The sequence below is a fragment of the Hippocampus zosterae genome, chromosome 7 (genome assembly GCF_025434085.1).
Source record: "Hippocampus zosterae strain Florida chromosome 7, ASM2543408v3, whole genome shotgun sequence".
Lineage (NCBI taxonomy): Eukaryota > Metazoa > Chordata > Actinopteri > Syngnathiformes > Syngnathidae > Hippocampus > Hippocampus zosterae.
The window spans coordinates 7,520,280-7,538,337 of NC_067457.1; the positions used below are offsets into that span (position 1 = coordinate 7,520,280).

An 18,058-nucleotide genomic window follows, 5' to 3' on the forward strand; every position below is an offset into this window, starting at 1 on the left:
AGAAGGCCCTGGGCGCAAATTAAATTCACAACAAACAGAGGCTGACTGAGAAAGCTGACTGAAAAGCCAACAAAAAAGTTTTTTAGGAGTGTACACAGACAACAAACACATTACACGTTCATATGTATTCGTTTTTTTACAGTAAAACAAACAATTACTGTGATTAAATGATCATCATCGTTTAAAAAAAGAGCAAATAAATAAACAAAACACTCGTAAACACAGTCCCATCACATTACAATCCTTCAACGCATCGGTAACAGTTTCACAATGAGTTCAAGAGAATAAATAAAGGCAACAGCTGTCATATACTGGATAGGCTTAAAAAGAATGTTCCCGCAGCTATGTTAAAAAGCGACCAGTCACTGAGAATTTGTGTTTTGAATGCATATTTGTGATCAACAGTACTTTGCAGATATAGGTTTAGCATGGTTTCCAACTCATTTCAAATGTACCCACATACACGCACACCCTGCAGTCGATAAATCAACAATGCAATATGACTCAACCAATTCATGACATGAGAGTTGAGGGAGGTGAAACCATTCACAAGACAAAGTTCCAGGACAGGGACGACATGTCTCCCACAGGTTCCTGCAAAAAAAAACCCCTCTTTGTCCTCACATCAGCTAAAGGAGAATTGAGTCCCATGTTCGTTTTCTACATAACGGGTTCCATGATGTCAACCTGTCTTGTGTCATCTTTCCTCATGGTGGTCTACCCAATCCTGTAAACGCCCACCCCTTGCCTCAAGCCACAGTCCGTGGTCTGTTTTTGATCCGAAAGTGACCAGGTCAAATCCTGCTGCGGTCTTCCTTTTTTCTAAGGCCTCAAGGTTTGTGTTTAAAATGAGCCTCCACTGTAAAAAAAACAAAAACAAAAACAACAAATTATTAATACTTTCTGAAAATGTGTCATGATAAACAACCACTACATTGGCTTTCTCTCCCCATAACATGAACATCTTAGCTGCCAATTTTCAAGTGACAGCCGAGCTAAACTGTCTTAAACATTATCATGGGAGAGGCACTATCACAAGCAGAAACACCCACATCTGCAAAAAAAAAAAGTGTGGCACCCCTGCTATCTTGCCAAAGCCAAAATGGTAAGCAGAGCTGCACGGAGTTCATGATAACTTCATTTCAGCCAGACAGGAAATACTGTGTGTCAAGCAATTCTTGATTCTTAGTGGATATTGATTAAAGAAATTCAAAGACAATTAGAACCTGTCAATTATTTGCCTGTCAATGCACCCTGTAACCCACAGGTGTCAAAGACAAGGCCCGGGGGCCAGATCCGGCCCCCCACATCATTTTATGTGGCCCGCAGGAGCAAATCATGGGTGTCAACTTTCATGATTCTTGCTGAACTCTGGAACAAAATGTTAAATTGTCACGGGTAATAAATAACGTTAAGAATTTGCACCGGCCCTCCGAGGGAAGCCGTAACTCCGAAGTGGCCCGTGACAAAAAATTAGTTTGACATCCCTGCTGTAACCTATAACATGATAAGCTTTTACTTTAGTGACCGCTGTCCCCGGAAGGATTAAAGCCTCAAAAAAGGTGGTTTTAAAAGTCTCGGAAAATTTCTCATGGTTATATATGTGGCAAATTGAAACTTAATTGATAAAAAGAGAAAAAAAATCAGTTTAACTTGAATAATGTCGGCCAAGCCTCCGTACCTGCATATTCCTGGGGCCTCATCGGTCGATTCATGACTCTCTGAAAGGCTGCGATCCAGTCTCGTTGCTCAGCCTCAGTCTCGCAGGCAAACAGGAACTTCCTATCTGGCGTGACGATGGTGATGCCGTGATTCCAGTGGTAGCCTTGAATGGTTGAGGGCAGGCCTGGCTGAACGGTGTAACTGTTCTCCTTACTGCCGATGAACACTTCGCCGCGAGCATAGGCGTCCTGCGGGGAGACGGCAAGCACCGACAGCCCGAGTTAAAGAAAACATTGCCGCAATGAGCAAAAGTCCCAAAGGTGGAGAGAAGGTGTGAGTTGGATTATACCAAGGGGTCTTTAAAATACATCAGTCGTCGGTCGTCCATAGTGAACCACCTCTTCTTGAAGCCCTCTGTGTGCTGCGCCAGCAAAAGTCAACGTCAAAACCGGGAAGTGAACGAGACAATCTTGGTCTTTGAACAGCAACAGTGGATACACCAAATGAATTGCACATTCTAGCGGAAGTCCATTTTCATTGTCTTGTCTGTTACGATACATCAAGTGTGTCGAAAAATGAAAACATTGTTTGTAGTTCAGAAAGGGGCCGTTTCGGTGAAATTGAACAATTTGCCGCAGATCTCCTGACCATCTCTTAGGACACAATAACACGCTGCGGCAATCACGGTCGGGAATCGGTGACGATACAAACCTTTGGGCCTGTTTTCTCCATGAAGCCTTCCTTCATGAAGTTTCGGGTCAATTTCGGCACCAGCTGGAAAGCAACAACACTAAATTGAAAAAGACGCATGGATCAAAATCAAATATTTAACATGGGTTTCCTAGCTGCGGTCCCGCAATTTTCACATCTCGAGATTAATTTTCATATTTTTCAGTGCTGAGGCTATATGAATAATTAAAACGCCGAGTCCTGCCTGGTTCATCCGTCTTTGAGACCAATGCTTAAAATGTAAAATAAAAAAAACCTGCAGAAAGTGCTCCCAATAATATTTTTTTTTTCAAAAAAGGCTACAAAACGCATGAATTCCGGCAACGCCCTATCCAATGAAGTCATCCATCCTTACCTCCTCATTACTTGCTCCAGGGAAGGCCACTTGGAGGTAGTGGAACCTGGCCGCTCTGATTGCATTGAACCAGTCGACCATTTCCTGGTTAAAAAAAGAATAAACAAACAGCTGATTTGAAACAAAACCGTGTTTTTATATGTGTTGGAAAGACTTTTAACATCATGCGATGAACTGGATTTTTCCACTACTTGGCCAGCAGAGGGCGCAAGTGTGCTCTAAACACTGCGATGTGTTCAAATTGGTGCTGTCAGTGTACAGTATCCATAAACTGTGTATCAACTGTAATGTGTATGTGTTAAAATCAGCGGGATTGCAGTTTGGTATTTTCATTTGAGTTTGTTGTAATTTAGTTTTAATTTCGTTTTTTGGGGATTTGAATATTTCAATTAGTTTTTAGAGCAAGATTTAGTTTTAGTATTAGCTTTAGTTTTCCGCCCTTTTAATACACGGACATTTTTATGATGATTAAAGTTAGTTTTTTTTTTTTAAAGCTTTCATTTCTTTGAACGCTCTTCCTTTTTGATTGTATTTCATGAAAGATTTTTTGTTTTAAATTTGAGTTATACCGTTCATTTTCTTGACCGACAATAACCTCTGTTGACACACCTTAGGGTCGCTGTGGTAGACAAATATGTTCCTTGTGCTGTTGTCTTTCAGGTAGGTGATCTGCAGGCCGCAGGGGTTGCCAATCTTGGCCGGTTGGAAGGTGGCGTTGAGGGTTTCGATTTTCATAACTGCCTTGGGATCCCTGGCCTTGCGATTACGAAACACAAACAAACAAAAAACAAAACGTGTTGACCTTCTTGGCTACACAGCAAACACGTGTTTCGCATCAAAAGCAGAATCGTGCTCACATCCTGCTTGTTGAAGTATTTAAGGGCCCCCTCCCTCTCGGACAGGATGAACCTTCGGCTGAGAAACTGACCGTTGTCTCGTCCTCGTTTCCATAGAAACCCCTCACGGTATCCTGAGTGGTGAAAAATGAATGTTTTTCGAGTAAAGCGGGCGAGGAGAACATTTTGAACCAGTGGCGGTGACATCTTGTACCCGAGAGGGAATGTGGAAGGAAGTGCAAGGCACAAACTGTCTCGCTGCCAGATAATTTCCTTGTTCTTAATATTCTGTTCTATTTTAAGCACACATTATTCCTCTTTACTCTTATTTTGGCCCGAAGGCTCAGCCTACGTTGTCTCCATTTTCTCACGATACTCATCTATTTCTGTCAGGCAATGCTTTCTTATCTACGTCTTGAACTGGAGGACGCCTCTGCAAAAAAAAAAAAAAAGTCAATAAGTGACTCAGCAAAGCACGCCTGTAATTAAAAAAAATAAAGAACTGGGTAAAATATATGTCATCGTTAAAAAAAAAATGAGACTGTCAATTCACGTGATTCATTTGTGAGTTTTAGCAGACATGTTTTTATGACAAATATTGGTATTTTTGATCGCACTCATTTGCTCAAACTGAAAAAAAATGGTATGTTGAAAATTGCTCCATTTTATTTGGGCAAGTGGTTACACGAAATAAAATCTGGATCGAGCTAAAAAAAAATTGTACTTAACCCTTTCAGGGACAGTGGTACGACAGTGGACATCTTCTACTTCTTACAGGGTGCGTGAAAGGGTTTTAATAAAAAAAGCATCCAAATCCTGATCATTCTATTCTTTCAAAGCGCTTGTCTTCATGCGCTTCACAGGTGAGTGGAGCCCAACCCAGCAGGTGAGATTTAAACTCAAAAGTTCATTTTTCTCATTATATCGATTCGATTGTTAGCCATTGCATGAGAGCAGATACAAAACGACATCGCATCGTGCTGTGCATGTTAATGAGGCTCATGTTCCTAAGTGTCATAATTGGTGTGATCATTGAGAAAGTCTGATCTTGCCTCTCAATTGGGGCGTACAAAAAAAAAAGAAAAAAAAAGAGGCCTTTGCAAGGGTGATCAAAAAAGCCATCGCTATTAAAGGCAGAGAAACTGTGGTTTGATCACGCACAGTGGCTTGATCACTTCAAGCAAAGCCATTACCGCCCCATTACCAATTATCTGCAAATGAAGGTAATGGCACAACAGAAAGTCATTTGATCCATTGTTTGGAATAAAATATTAACTAGCATGGTTTTAGTTACATTCAGTTTTAATATCAAAACCCACTCGTGTACAATAAATGACAGTAGGGTCATTGCATGTCTTCTGTTCACCCGCCCTGCTGCTCATTTCCATTTTCCTTTTTTCCCTGGCACTTGGCTGCTTTGCTTTTTGTCTTCTTCTCCTAAGTGCCAATTTTACCGTTTGGGCGGGTGGGTTACAGTACGAACTGCACATGTGTGTGTGCGATGAGCCTTTGTGTCTGCGTCTTTCTGACATGAAACATTCACCTCCGCTGGCATTGCCTCTTTAATCAATTGGCCTCATTGTCCTCCACCCACGAGTCCTTCCCGTTACACTCTCCTCGGCTTCGCTCCTTAGCATTTACAATCAATGCTGATATTGGCCTACCGCTGAGGCCGGGTTACTGCCGGTATCCTATCTCAATCGCCACGCACAAAAGGCAGACAGATGCAACTTGGCGGCGATGAAGAAAGCTTGATAGAATGACTCTTAATACTTTGCACAAATGTATTTTGTAATTTATGTGTGTGTGTTCGCAGATGTTTTTCCACTGTAACAAAGGATGGGTGAGGTCACTACAGGCCAATGAGAAAGCACGCACACACACACGCAATAATAGTGGAGTTTAAGGAGTAAATGCGGACTGAATGTGGTGTGGAGCATTCAAATCAAAACCTCGTCAACATTAAAACACAGAAAAAAATTCTCAAAAAAAAAAAAAACTTAACATGTTTCCGCATCTTGCAATTTCTGATCCAATATACTGTAAATGACATTAACAGTGAAGAGCTGGTTGCGTAAATAATTAATAATTAAAAGAGGTGCCCAACCTCAAATAAACATAAAAAAATAGCAAAAGGTTGAAAAATATTATAGCCCTTTTAACTCATTCAGTACCAGCCAATTCTGGACCTAGTCTGAAAAGACGTTTAAAAACGTCTTTGGGAGGGAATGAGTTAATGCACCCTGTAACCTGATAACATGTCCACTGTAGTAGCCACTGTCCCTCAAAGTGTTAAAACTGATATATTGCATATTTGAGGAAAAGGATGAGAGAGAACCCAACAAAGATTAGGCTATAATAAAAAAAATTGGAATTATATTGTGATCGATTGATGCATGACTACCTGCCCGGCGCCTCAGGTCTGTGGACCAGTCTTTGTTAGAAGTACCAAGAACTAAACTGAGGCTCAGAGGGGATCGAGCCTTTTCTGTTGCTGGTCCCTCTCTCTGGAATGACCTCCCACTGAACATTCGGCAAGCCTCCTCGCTGCTCATCTTTAAAGCCCTCCTCAAAACCCACTTGTATTCTTTGGCGTTCGACTCAGCATGATTTTACTGCTCGTCTTACTGTTTATTGTGTATGTTAAATGGCTCCATGTACAGCACTTTGTATGCAGCGATGGCTGTTTGAAAGTGCTCTATAAATACTGTTGACTTGACTTGACTTGAAAATTATAGGAAGCAGATTCTCTCTCATATTTTATTTTGGAAACATAATGGAAAATCTGCTATATTTAATATCATGAAAATTAATCTGTGCAAATGTAAATCTCATTACCCTTTCGTAAAAAAATAAATAAATAAAATAAAATCTCTAATTGGTACCTGGTTCTCTCTGGAGCTGAAAAAAATCACGACAATAGCTGAATATTAGAGGAAATATGACCACACTGGGATTTCATCCTGCAATGTGTCACGATGCAAAAGCCAAAGCGATTCTTGCCGTACCTGCAGTGTAAGGTTCTTGCTTCTCGATGAACTCAAATTCATTCCTCTCGTACTTGGCTCGGATCCATTGCTCCCTTAGCATCCTGGAAACAGCAACGACATGTCTCACGGTTCCAGCTTGCAACCGATCATAGTGAAGTAACTGGAAGGCAGGCCAAAGTTGTGAGTGTGCCCCCACACCTCCCCATACCTCCCCCCACGCATAGTGACTAATATAATTCTTCAAGCAAAACCAAAAATCTCATTTCATTTTAGGTTTCAATCACGTTAATAAATATCATACCATATTTCTATCCATAAATTCTACAATTTATTTCACTCCTGTTCCCTTAAAAAAAAAAGCAATTTTAGCAAATTTGGGTCGAAAAAAAAACGTTAAATGTCATTAACCCACTGTTATGCTAGCTCTCGTGGCATACATAAGAAGCTAATTGCTAACGTTTTTTTTCCCTTTTGAATATTGAGCAGCTTGTCCCCCCCCCCCGTCTTCTTTCATTCATGTCCTTGAGTGCAAATCGCGCATCTCTGAACCTGAAAGAATGTCTCTGTTCCCCTCTTGATGCAGCCCGAAACAGCCCGAATCATTTATAATCTACCTTGCCAAGATTTATTAACCCTTTCATACACCAATAATGATAACCTGATAACATGGCAGGCTGTCCACTGTAGTGACCGCTGTCCCTGAAAGGGTTAAATACCGTTTGTGTCAAAATATTTGCATATTTGCTTGTCGATTTTTGCCGGCATGTTGCCTATGCTAACATGTTACCTAATACCACTGATGACCCTCAACTTTATAACTAGGGAATACGGTCATTGATGTAACACAGGTTGATGATTGTTGACATTCTACATGCACAATGTGTGCTTTTTGATCCTCTCGGTTTCAAATGTTTGCTGCCATCTTGTCGCCCTTTTGGAGGACATCAGTTCCTCACAGATTTTTTTTTTTTTTTCAGCACTCACTCTGCGAATAGCAAGGGTTCACTGTCATCATGTGACCTTTTCTGACCTATAAAGGGAAGTTGCACATGTAGTCATCAAGCAAGAAGGAATGTCAGCATCCTCATTTTCATGGTAACCGAGCAGCCACCTCTATTCTGAGCCTCCAAAAAAAAAAAAAATTCCTTGTTCAGCCTATCTTTCCAAATGCAGGGGGCCACAAACATATTTCGCTATTTTATCCTGCATACGTGTTTGTTTCTTGACCTTAATTAACTCGAACAATGAAACAGCTCCAAGGTTTTTTTTTCTGTGCCAATAGCTGCTAGCACATTTAAACAAACAGTGAGTGCTCAGTATCCCAAAGTGATTCCGGGCTATGTTGCTTCTGAAGTTTGATGCAAAAAAAAAAAGAAATGATTGGATCGTTGTACAGGCCTAGCTCTTCTTTTGGTCGCTTGACATGTTCATCTTCAGGACAATTAATTTTCCCATATGATTTTGTGACACATCCCTGGTTAATATTCAAACAAGCCCATCATATGCACTGTAGATAGGGTCTGTGGGATGCCAGAGCCTTTATTCATTAATCAGTGAGTCTACTTACTTGCAGTCAGTATGCGTTGGTCTGTAGTAGAAAGCTGGAACATTCTGCTCATATTTGGCCTTAGCGACATTGTTTCCCAAATCTGCTAGAAGCTGCAAGACAGAAACAAGTGCCCCCCAAACCCCAATTGCATCATCAACCTGTGTGCTTCTGAAACATTGCAGCAGATAAAGAGATAGTAAACAGTGTCATTCATCCATTAATTTCCTGCACAGCTTGTTTTCATTCAGGTACACCCCGGACTGGTTTGCCAGTCACAATGACAGGGCACATCCAGAAAAATACCCGCTCATTCACACTAATTTCGAGTCAACCCTTTGAGAGACAGCGGTTACTACAGCGGACAGCTTATCATGTTATCAGGTTGCAGGGGTGCAGGAAAGGGTTAAATGAAGCAAAGAAGCTGGGATGTGGGATGAAACCGGAGTACCCGGAGAAAACCCACGCAGGCCCCGGGAGAACATGCAAACTCCACACATAGAGCTGGAATTGAACCTCTGCACTGTGAGGTTGACGCGCTAAACCACTGGATCACCGAGCCGCCCTCAACAAAAATATTTGGACCAAAAACAAATATCCAAAAGGTAGACACATGATATGATATTCTCTACGCATCTAAAATCGCTTGACTGAGGCTCGCATCAATGTATCCTACTAAAAAATTCATGGCAACGACTGTCGAATGAGTGCTGGTATTAAGCACACACCACATATCATTTTCATTGTTTTTCTCCCAGCGGGTGGCTCAAAAATGTTTCTGCTGTAAGGTTAGACATCAGGGACTTATTCTTGAATTGGATCACTGAAAGTAGTATATCACTCGCTGAATACTCCAAAGACAGCATCATATTTTCTAATATCATGGCAAGGGACATTTACTCAATTGCAGATGGGGGTGAGGCATCTTTTATCACCAATATATGATTTCACCATTTTGGTTTTTAACACTGAGCCCTCACTCGGGCCCATTTATTGCCACCTCACATCTCAACCTTCACTGAATGACTCACGATATCGCCACCAGCCCGCATCCCGCAAGCTCCTTCCCGACAGCCTGTTTCAACATCCAAAGGGATGACCTCATGCATCTCTAATAACCAGCTTTAACTTTGGTACAATATTCACCTTGCTCACCCATCCAAAATGTGGTTTTCTTCAACCCCCTCACCTGATAACATGATAAACTGTCCACCATAGTGACCGCTGTCCCTCAAAGGGTTCAACTTTAAAGGCGCCATATGATGGAAAAATTCACTTTTTGCTTGTGTGTAAAAAGGATGGGTCACTGCTCATCTATCAACTGTGACATTTTTTTTTCCGATCACGTCTCCTTGAAATGTCATTTGGATAGCGCGTACAAGCCGGTACAGCTTCCACTGACCTTTAATGCTCGCTATATCGCTATAAGAGCCTCACCTCCACATCGCTGGCTTCCCACGCGCCCTGAATCGACTTGACCCTGCTGATGTGCGGGATGCCGCGATGAAGGAGCGAGCAGGCCTGGCAAACAAACACACCCAGTGTAAGTGATGCCCAGTCTGGCTCTGCAGGCAGAAGACAAGAGGAGGCAAAAGGGAAAGAGGAGAGGAGAGAGGTTGCGGCAAGTAAACAAGCGGGAGGGATTGAAGGCCGGATGAGTTTGGTGGGGTGGGAGAGGGGGAGTGAAAATGGAAGGAGAGAAGAGGAACGGGTGAGGTACTGTTAGGGCAATGATAAGATTTCAGGGTACAGATGAATTGAAAGCACAGGTGGTTTCTTTGTGCGTCTGTTCGAAAGGACGGGAGCATGGCAAAATGTCATTTTCAGGGAATCCTGTTTCGCTCGTAAACAGGAAACAGATCGGCTGAAATTCAATAAACAGAAACGACACGCCTGCAGTTTCATCACAAGATCGCATTTTCGTCTCGGGCGTGCACAAAAGGATGGGCATAACCATCGATGAGCCAATGATTGATTATTTGTATTTTGAGTAGAATGCATTCTCAATTCATTGTATGAAAGAGCGAGTGAGGAGGCGCACCACTCGTGCTGCTGTTGAGGTACGAACACTTTTTTTTTTTCATTCAAACAGCATTGAATGCATCTGCTGATATCGACTCGACCGGCTTTCTGAGCCTCGGAAGCAGTTGGCGAAAGGTTTTCCGACACTGACGGCACACGGCAGCAGAAAGCCGCCTGTGGGTGTTGAGGAAAAGTACACTTAGACTCTAAATCGCAGTTTCTTTGATTCTGCCCACGTCCAAAAAGCTTACGAGAGACGTAATGTGCTAACCGTGAGCAAAAGCATAAATAAATAAATAAAAATAGCGTTGTGAAAGCAGAGCGCCAGACGATAAGACGCGCTGCACTTGGGAATGCAGATCTACAATTGCCCGTGTCATTTGGTGCAGGACGATGTATCGGTCTGTCGTGGTGAAGAAGGAGCTGAGCCAAAGGGCGAAGCTCTCAATTTACCGGTCGATCTACGTCCCAACCCTCATCTATGGTCACGAGCTATGGGTCGTGACCGAAAGAACGAGATCCCGGATACAAGCGGCCGAAATGAGTTTTCTCCGCAGGGTGTCCGGGCTCTCCCTTAGAGATAAGGTGAGAAGCTCGGTCATCCGGGAGGGGCTCAGAGTCGAGCCGCTTCTCCTCCACATCGAGAGGAGCCAGATGAGGTGCCTTGGGCATCTGATTCGGATGCCTCCTGAACGCCTCCCTGGTGAGGTGTTCCGGGCATGTCCCACCGGGAGGAGACCCCGAGGAAGACCCAGGACACGCTGGAGAGACTATGTCACCCAGCTGGCCTGGGAACGTCTCGGGATCCCCCGGGGAGAGCTGGAAGAAGTAGCTAGGGAGAGGGAAGTCTGGGCTTCCCTGCTAAAGCTGTTGCCCCCGCGACCCGGCCCCGGATAAGCGGTAGATGATGGATGGATGGATTTGGTGCAGTATGCCGACGCAATCTGATCAAATGAAATACAAGAGCAATTTTAAACGTGATGCAAAGTATCCTTAATTTATCTTATGAGAAGCAATTTATATATTTTTTTCTTTAAATCTATAGTTTTGGGGAAAGCATTCACATACGTTTCAAGAATTTTTTTCTCAAAAAAAGTGACGGGAAATATTCAAATTTGGGGTGGTTTTTTTTTTTAAGAAAAATACACTTTGAGGCTAAAAAAAATGTCATAATCTGAAACAAATAAAGTTAATCTATTACTGCTTCAAACAACAAAGTGGAGGAAAAGTGGTTAAGGCAGCACAACTGTTTTATGTGTTGTATTATTTTGTCACTTTATGTTAACTCATTTAGTACTAGCCAATTCTGGACCAAGTCTGAAAAGACGTTTAAAATCGTCTTTGGGAGTGAATGAGTTAATTGTTCTTTTGATTGTGGCGGCGCGGGCACCCGCAGCGGCTCCTCTTGTTGTCTTTTGAACTCATTCAGTACAAGCCAATTCTAGACCAAGTCTGAAAAGACGTTTAAAAACGTCTTTGGGAGTGAATGAGTTAAGTGGGAGGAAATTTCATCTGTGCTGTATCCAGCACATTTGACAATAAAGTTGGACTTGACTTGGACTTTCGCATACAATGAGAGAGGACCCACATACCACTTGTGGTTGTCGGGCCACGCTTTGAGAATCGCTGGCCTACCGTAACAATACAAACTTGCCCTTTTCTGCCGAGACCCAACTGCCCTGCATAAAAGCTATTAAAAAGTCAGCTTTTATCGCATGTTCCCTCATAACATTTCAGACGGCTACAAAACACAGAACAGAGTACGCACTGAACCAACCCATCAAACGGTGAGGTCATCGCTGTCTGAGTCAGACCGTTTCATGTCCGTCTGACTAAACCGCATGCGCGGGATACGTACAGGGGTCGCTGTTCTCAGCGCACACCGCCACAGTGCTTTTTGACAACACCAGGAGAAGGAAATTAGGAGTACAAGGCGGGGCTCTTTCTATATCTGGGCAAAGTAATTTATACATAACACGATCCGAGTGACTGATGGGATACCACAATATCTTTGTGGTTAAATTTCTGACATCAGCTTTCAAAAGCTCAAAGATTCCGTTTGAATTTCTACTTGCGGGTTTTGATTGACAACATACCGATCGGTATTGACGCGTATACATGTAAATGGCGCTAGTACATGCTGCACAAAAAAAGAATTGCACGAATACCACTCTCGTGTCAAATCATATTTTGGGCAAAGGTATTTAAGAACAGATTGTGCAGGTGTACTTAAAGTGGTGGGCCGGGTCTACAAAGCGCCCCTATTTGAGTTTTCACAGATTTTGCATTCAAGTCTGCCAGAGCAAATCTGGCTCTCGTGTTGCTCTGCTGCAGCCAGGCCTCAGAGGAACCATCAAGGCATCTTTGGTGGGCTCGCCTCCAAGTGCCGGGCATTAAGCCCATCCTGGAACCTTTGTGGCCACTTTGGCTCCACATCACTTCTGGGAGAAGAGGGGCGGAGGAATAGAAAACAACACACAATTGGTGTGTGTGTGTGGGGGGGGGGGGTGTTAAAAAGTTCAAGAAAGGCATGAGGGGAGTACAATGAGCAAGGTTGTGCAGTGACATAATATCACAACGCGGCACAAAAAGACGCTCAGGTGTGTGCCTACTGTAGGTCTAGAAGTGATTTTTGTGCAAATTTAAACTTGCGTTTTGACATTTTGAGGTTACAAAAGTAGCTCAATGAGGTTGTTCACGGTGGATAGTAGTAATATGTTGTCAAGCAGCAATTAAAGCCATGCTGAGTTACTGCTGTTATTCTTGCTTGTTTTTCCATTTGATTTCTGTTGTCAAAGATTTCCTGATCTTACAACTGAAGGAGTGTGTTGTCTTAGTTTCGTGACAGAGTATGCGACATTCTAATTTACAATTTACGGTTAAATCGCCACTGTAGGAACATAAAATGAGGACCTCTCTGTATTGTTGCCCCGGTTGTGTAAAATGAATTTGACGAATAAGATCCAATGATGTTCGCAGTAGCCTACAACATCATACCATCATCTCACTATGGACACACACACTCGAGCAGGAACAAAGCAGGTTCATGAGAGTACAGTTCCATGACAACACACGCACACGCAGTGATTTATATGGTTAATAGTTCTGACGAAGTCCAGTCACTCTTCATCTGCTGCTCCTCTAATTTTATATATATGACAGCGAGTCCATTGTGTCAAGAGGTGCGCCGTGATCAAGAACGACTTGCGTTACCTGGGTTTCCGCAGTCCGCGCACGTCTCGTTGTCCGGTCTGGCCAGCACGTCTTGCAGGAGCCGGTTGTTCCCCTCTGGTTCCATGGTAAGCGTTCCCGAGGTCGACACAAGCACATTCGCCGACTGGAGGTAAGCAGACGGAGCAGACCATCACCTGTCTGTCAGCCGGATGCTCTCGCTCTCTCTTTCCCTTTCCTGCTCTCTCCTCCCTCTTGTGTATGACGGCGTTATTACTGTGGTGCCTTGCTGGCTACAGTCATCTCAAACCCATCATCCCTCCATGCACACCAAGTGGTGATGTTGCGTCACTAAAATAAATAAATGTCGACAGGAAAATCACCATTCGCACTATTGACACAACATTAGGTGCACACCTGCACAAACTGTTGAGGTCTGTGACAATGCATTTGTTTTTGGATGAAACTGTCTTCTTGGTATCCTTATCATCAGTTTGTATTAATATTATTATACAATTGTATTAGATGTGTTTGTTTTTCTTGCAGAGACTTTCTTTTCGTACCAAATATAGCCAAAAACGTTTGTGGAAGGTCATCGGTTTTGCGAGGCTCGACTAAAATGGCTGAGAGTGGAAGTAATGACGCCATAACTACGCGACCTACGTCATATCTGCGACAATTGCTCCTATCGTCTTTTGAAAACAAAACATGTCTACTGCAATGAATTTCGGGTCCAAGAGTTTTCAACCTCGACCACCTGACAAAGGGTCGTTCCCATTAGATCATTTTGGTACGTTGCACAATTTGCTTTTGTAATGCTTGTCTTTGTAACGCGACACTATTTTGGGCAGCTCTCTCTACGATACTAACTTGTGTAACTTGGTGTGTTTAAATGTGTAAAGTAGAAACATTAATTGAGCGATGATGTTAATCAGTGCTTCTTATTGTTTGGATTCCAGGAGAGTGCAAACCCTTCAAGGAGACGTTCATGAAATGTTTGCGAGACAGCAGCTTCGACAATTCCAAGTGTCGACTCCAGTCCAAAGCCTACCTGGAATGCCGTATGGAACAGTGAGTTTTTAATGTTCTCTTTTTTAATGAAATGTTTAGTTAATTAACTGCTTACTTTCATTTTTGCTTTTATCTTGCGTCTCAGTCAGCTCATGACAAAGGAACCACTGGAAAAACTGGGATTCAAAGACCTGGCAGATCCTCCTCCCAGACAAGCAAACGAAGACTGCCAACACTGACACGGCACCCTTCCACAATGTTGAATATTTCCAAACACTTGTGTGTGCGGAATATGGTACAGAAGTGTGCAAGCAAGTTTGATAGAATGTCACAATGTATATAAAATGTCAAATATAAGGAGATACTGTTAGTAATTAAACCGTTTGTATTTAAACCTACGGTGTGTGTATAATATGATTATCTGTCTCACTGACTTCAGAAGTTCACCATGGTCGTTTTTCATCCCCACACAACTTACGATTAACAGATTCAATTTGATGCCCACACATGCATGCCACATATGATGGTACACGCCTGTACCAGCACAGATTTTGATTGGGAGGAATGTCGGCGCCATTGACAGTCGGTGCTGGACAGACCTGGGGCGCTTGTGTTTTTTGCGCCAGTAATGGGCAGCATTTTTCACAACCCCGATTTGTTCAGTGGCTATGTCAGCGCTGTTGGACAGTCGCCGTTGGTGCGGCTGGATGCATGACCGCTGAAGTTGAGGATGAGGAGAGAGGAGCGTTGGCGCAGAGCGCCGATGCGTATTTGGAACCGTGAGTCGCCGCTTGGAATTGAAATGGATTTCCATGGGAAAGGAGAAGTGAACCAGTCTCTTTTTTCGTCAATGGATGCTACAGCTTCTTGTTGACTTTGAAACTTAGCTTGTAGCCGATGTGTGCACATTTTGAGCCTGATGTCTCTGATCCACTGGTTAAAGGACACTTTGATTCTCTCCTCTTTCATCTCAAACTGCTTCAAACAACAAAGCGTGTGATGGAAAAGTGGTTAGAACTGCATGACTGTCCGTGTTTTATGTTATGTGTTGTGTTTATTATTTTACTTTATGTTACCTGTTTTGTTAAGCGCTTTGTTACAGCTGTCGCTGTTGTGAAAGCGCTATATAAATTAGCATGTATTGTATTGTATAGTGAGAAAAGTTTTGAAGTACCGGTAATTGATGACGATCTTATTTGTTTATATTGCAGAAAGATGTCTGTCTGAGCGCACTTGAATGCATCATTTGACTGCTCTCGCCTTCCTTACACGAGGAAGTGACGCTTCCTCGTGTTGTTTTCCTTTGTGAGCAGACGTGTTTAGTCAATATTTTTATTTTTAAAAAGAGCCTGGTTTCGGTTTTCGAACAGCCTTCTGGAACGGAATATGGACGAAACCCGAGGTTTGACTGTATTTAAACGACAACTCCAAAATAACCTCAAAATTTTGGGGGGCATAAATCAGTATTTTTTCTCACAAAACTGAATATTTGGTCCAGAAGAAATGTGTACCGTGTAAGGTTTAAATAATTGAACACATGTTCACATCTGGGCGGCCCGGTAGTCCAGTGGATAGCACGTCGGCTTCACAGTGCACAGGTACCGGGTTCGATTCCAGCTCCGGCCTCCCTGTGAGGAGTTTGCATGTTCTCCCCGGGTCTGCGTGGGTTTTCCCCGGGTGCTCCGGTTTCCTCCCACATTCCAAAAACATGTGTGGCAGGCTGATTGAACACTAAATTGTATATTTTTTTTATATATATACACTAAATTGTCCCTAGGTGTGAGTGTGAGCGCGGATGGTTGTTCGTCTCTGTGTGCCCTGCGATTGGCTGGCAACCGATTCAGGCCAATTCTGGCCAAAAGATGGCTGGGTTATGCTCCAGCACCTCCCGCGACACTCGTGAGGATAAAGCGGTTTGAAAAATGAATAAATGTTAACATGTTTTAAGTCTTCATAAGTCATAGTGTTCCATTACTGCTTACCTTTTTTGAAATGTTATTCATTTTTAAAGAAGACACCCATGGGCTACTTGTGTTGTCCTTGGGGCTAACTCGTGCCTGCTGGCACCATTTTGTTTTTAAGGCCAATAATCATAGCAAAAAGTCTGTGCAGCGTTGCAGTCTTTCATCTTCCTCCTTCCTTGCTTTGCATGTCGGCCTCAGAAAGTTAAGGGTTGAACTAGATGCATTTCATAAGACTCATGCAAACTTCTGTTTTGACTGTCGCTGAGAACTGGCCCCACACTGTCATTCGAGTGAACCACGATAACATCAGTCATTGCGATGATGATTCAATGACACTTTTTTTTCCCCCAAGTCAGCTGGTCAGTGCGTCTGGTTGATAACCACACGCGCACACTGAACTTCGACCGTTGCTACTGCAGAGTTTGTGAGAGCTACAATTGCGACTCGCACGCAGCACACTGCTCGGGGATCCACATCTGGATTCATTCTGACACGATCTTCTCAAGGACCATGTCGACCTCCGTGCAGGTGGAAGCGCCAGTAGAGAGGAGGTATGGAGGAGTGGGCCGTTGCAAGTGCTCCTTCTGGTTTGCCGTGGCCCACGACATCCTCGGCGTGCTCATCATGATGGTGGGGGTGTTCGGGGGTCTGGCTATCCACGACCTTTTTATCTACGCCGGCGCCATCGTCATCTTCCTCAGCCTCATCTGGTGGGTCTTCTGGTATTCTGGCAACATCGAGGTGCCGCCCGAGGAGCTGGAGGACGACATGGGCTTCATCAAGCCGACGAATAAAGGACTGAGCCGAGTGATGAGGCGCGTGTCCGACCAGTTCTCCAGCGGGATCCGGAACTCCCTGAGAAAGAATGTCGCTTCTACCAGAGAATGTTCGGCTGGAAAGAGACCCCGAAATACCGAGGCATTGTCACTCTTCACGATATATGACAGCAGCATGGGCTCATCGTCAAAGCAACTTGTGAGAGAGACACTGTCAATATGAACTAATGCTTGACATCAACATCCAAAACTGTATCGGGCCAAGACGCATGCAAAAGATGCGTAATCATCATCAAGTTTGATTTGGAAATGTCTTTTGAGATGATGTGACATATTTACACAAAGCGGTTCCTAGGGAGAAACTAGACCTTGGGTCAAGGAGCTTCAGGACATACAGCAAGGAAACTGTAAGTCCTGAATCTCAAGACAATGTTCACGGTAGATCAAAGGTAAAGATTTATTAAATTTTTTTTGCTTTTATTTATGTTGACCGTTCCATTATTCAACTTTTAATGTGAAAGAAGAAACAAAGCTCCTGAATTTTGGATTCACACCCTCGCCAAGGTTTCTTTTGACTCGGACAGTGGTGTGCTTCACTCTATTTTGTCCTGATCTTAAAACTGATTTTGTGTTCATTTGCTCTCGTTTTTTTTTTTTTTTAATGCGGATGTCCAATTGTACCCATCTGCAAGTAAATTGACACACGTCTGAAAATGTCTTGCCTGTTCAATAATTTCAGCGACAACGCGCACGTCACACCACCCAAAAAAAAAAGTATATATATACACACACCCCTTGATGGATCAAAATCTTGACCCGATGTGCTGGTTCAAATTCACACCCCAATGGCCTGGGTATCAATAACCCAGTATTGGGTCAATCCCTTTTGGACCCAGCACTGGATATTTATCCAATTGGGGTTACTTTTGATTCATCAGTTTTAAGATTGCAATTTAATAATAGCTCTGCCTGCCACTATGTGTTGGTGGCATAGAT

General features: G+C 43.2%; 3 protein-coding genes across 7 annotated transcripts; 2 read left to right on the top strand and 1 right to left on the bottom strand.

Moving 5' to 3' along the window:
* Positions 1-42: 42 nt before the first annotated feature.
* On the bottom strand, positions 43-14,458 carry LOC127603853 (arf-GAP with dual PH domain-containing protein 1). Of its 5 annotated transcripts, XM_052070517.1 has the most exons (12): positions 14,438-14,458; positions 13,354-13,477; positions 9,556-9,683; positions 8,140-8,231; positions 6,591-6,673; positions 3,604-3,716; positions 3,356-3,502; positions 2,747-2,830; positions 2,374-2,436; positions 2,012-2,083; positions 1,682-1,910; positions 43-859 (listed from the first exon to the last, which is right to left on the bottom strand). In XM_052070517.1, the coding sequence occupies exons 1-12, from the start codon at positions 14,441-14,443 to the stop codon at positions 831-833; spliced, it is 1,170 nt and encodes a 389-aa protein (XP_051926477.1). In that variant the 5' UTR covers positions 14,444-14,458; the 3' UTR covers positions 43-830. The 5 variants fall into 5 exon arrangements, with proteins under 5 accessions (XP_051926477.1, XP_051926480.1, XP_051926479.1 ...); XM_052070520.1 differs by lacking the exon at positions 2,012-2,083; XM_052070519.1 differs by lacking the exon at positions 14,438-14,458 and having other exon boundaries at positions 9,556-9,639; positions 13,354-13,629.
* Positions 13,951-14,716, top strand: LOC127603882 (cytochrome c oxidase assembly protein COX19). The gene is made up of 3 exons (XM_052070566.1): positions 13,951-14,101; positions 14,271-14,382; positions 14,468-14,716. The coding sequence occupies exons 1-3, from the start codon at positions 14,020-14,022 to the stop codon at positions 14,559-14,561; spliced, it is 288 nt and encodes a 95-aa protein (XP_051926526.1). The 5' UTR covers positions 13,951-14,019; the 3' UTR covers positions 14,562-14,716.
* Positions 14,717-16,240: 1,524 nt separating this feature from the next.
* Positions 16,241-17,762, top strand: LOC127603878 (transmembrane protein 238-like). Its single transcript, XM_052070562.1, has one exon. It carries the CDS (start codon positions 16,797-16,799, stop codon positions 17,283-17,285), a length of 489 nt encoding a protein of 162 aa, XP_051926522.1. The 5' UTR covers positions 16,241-16,796; the 3' UTR covers positions 17,286-17,762.
* Positions 17,763-18,058: the final 296 nt, after the last annotated feature.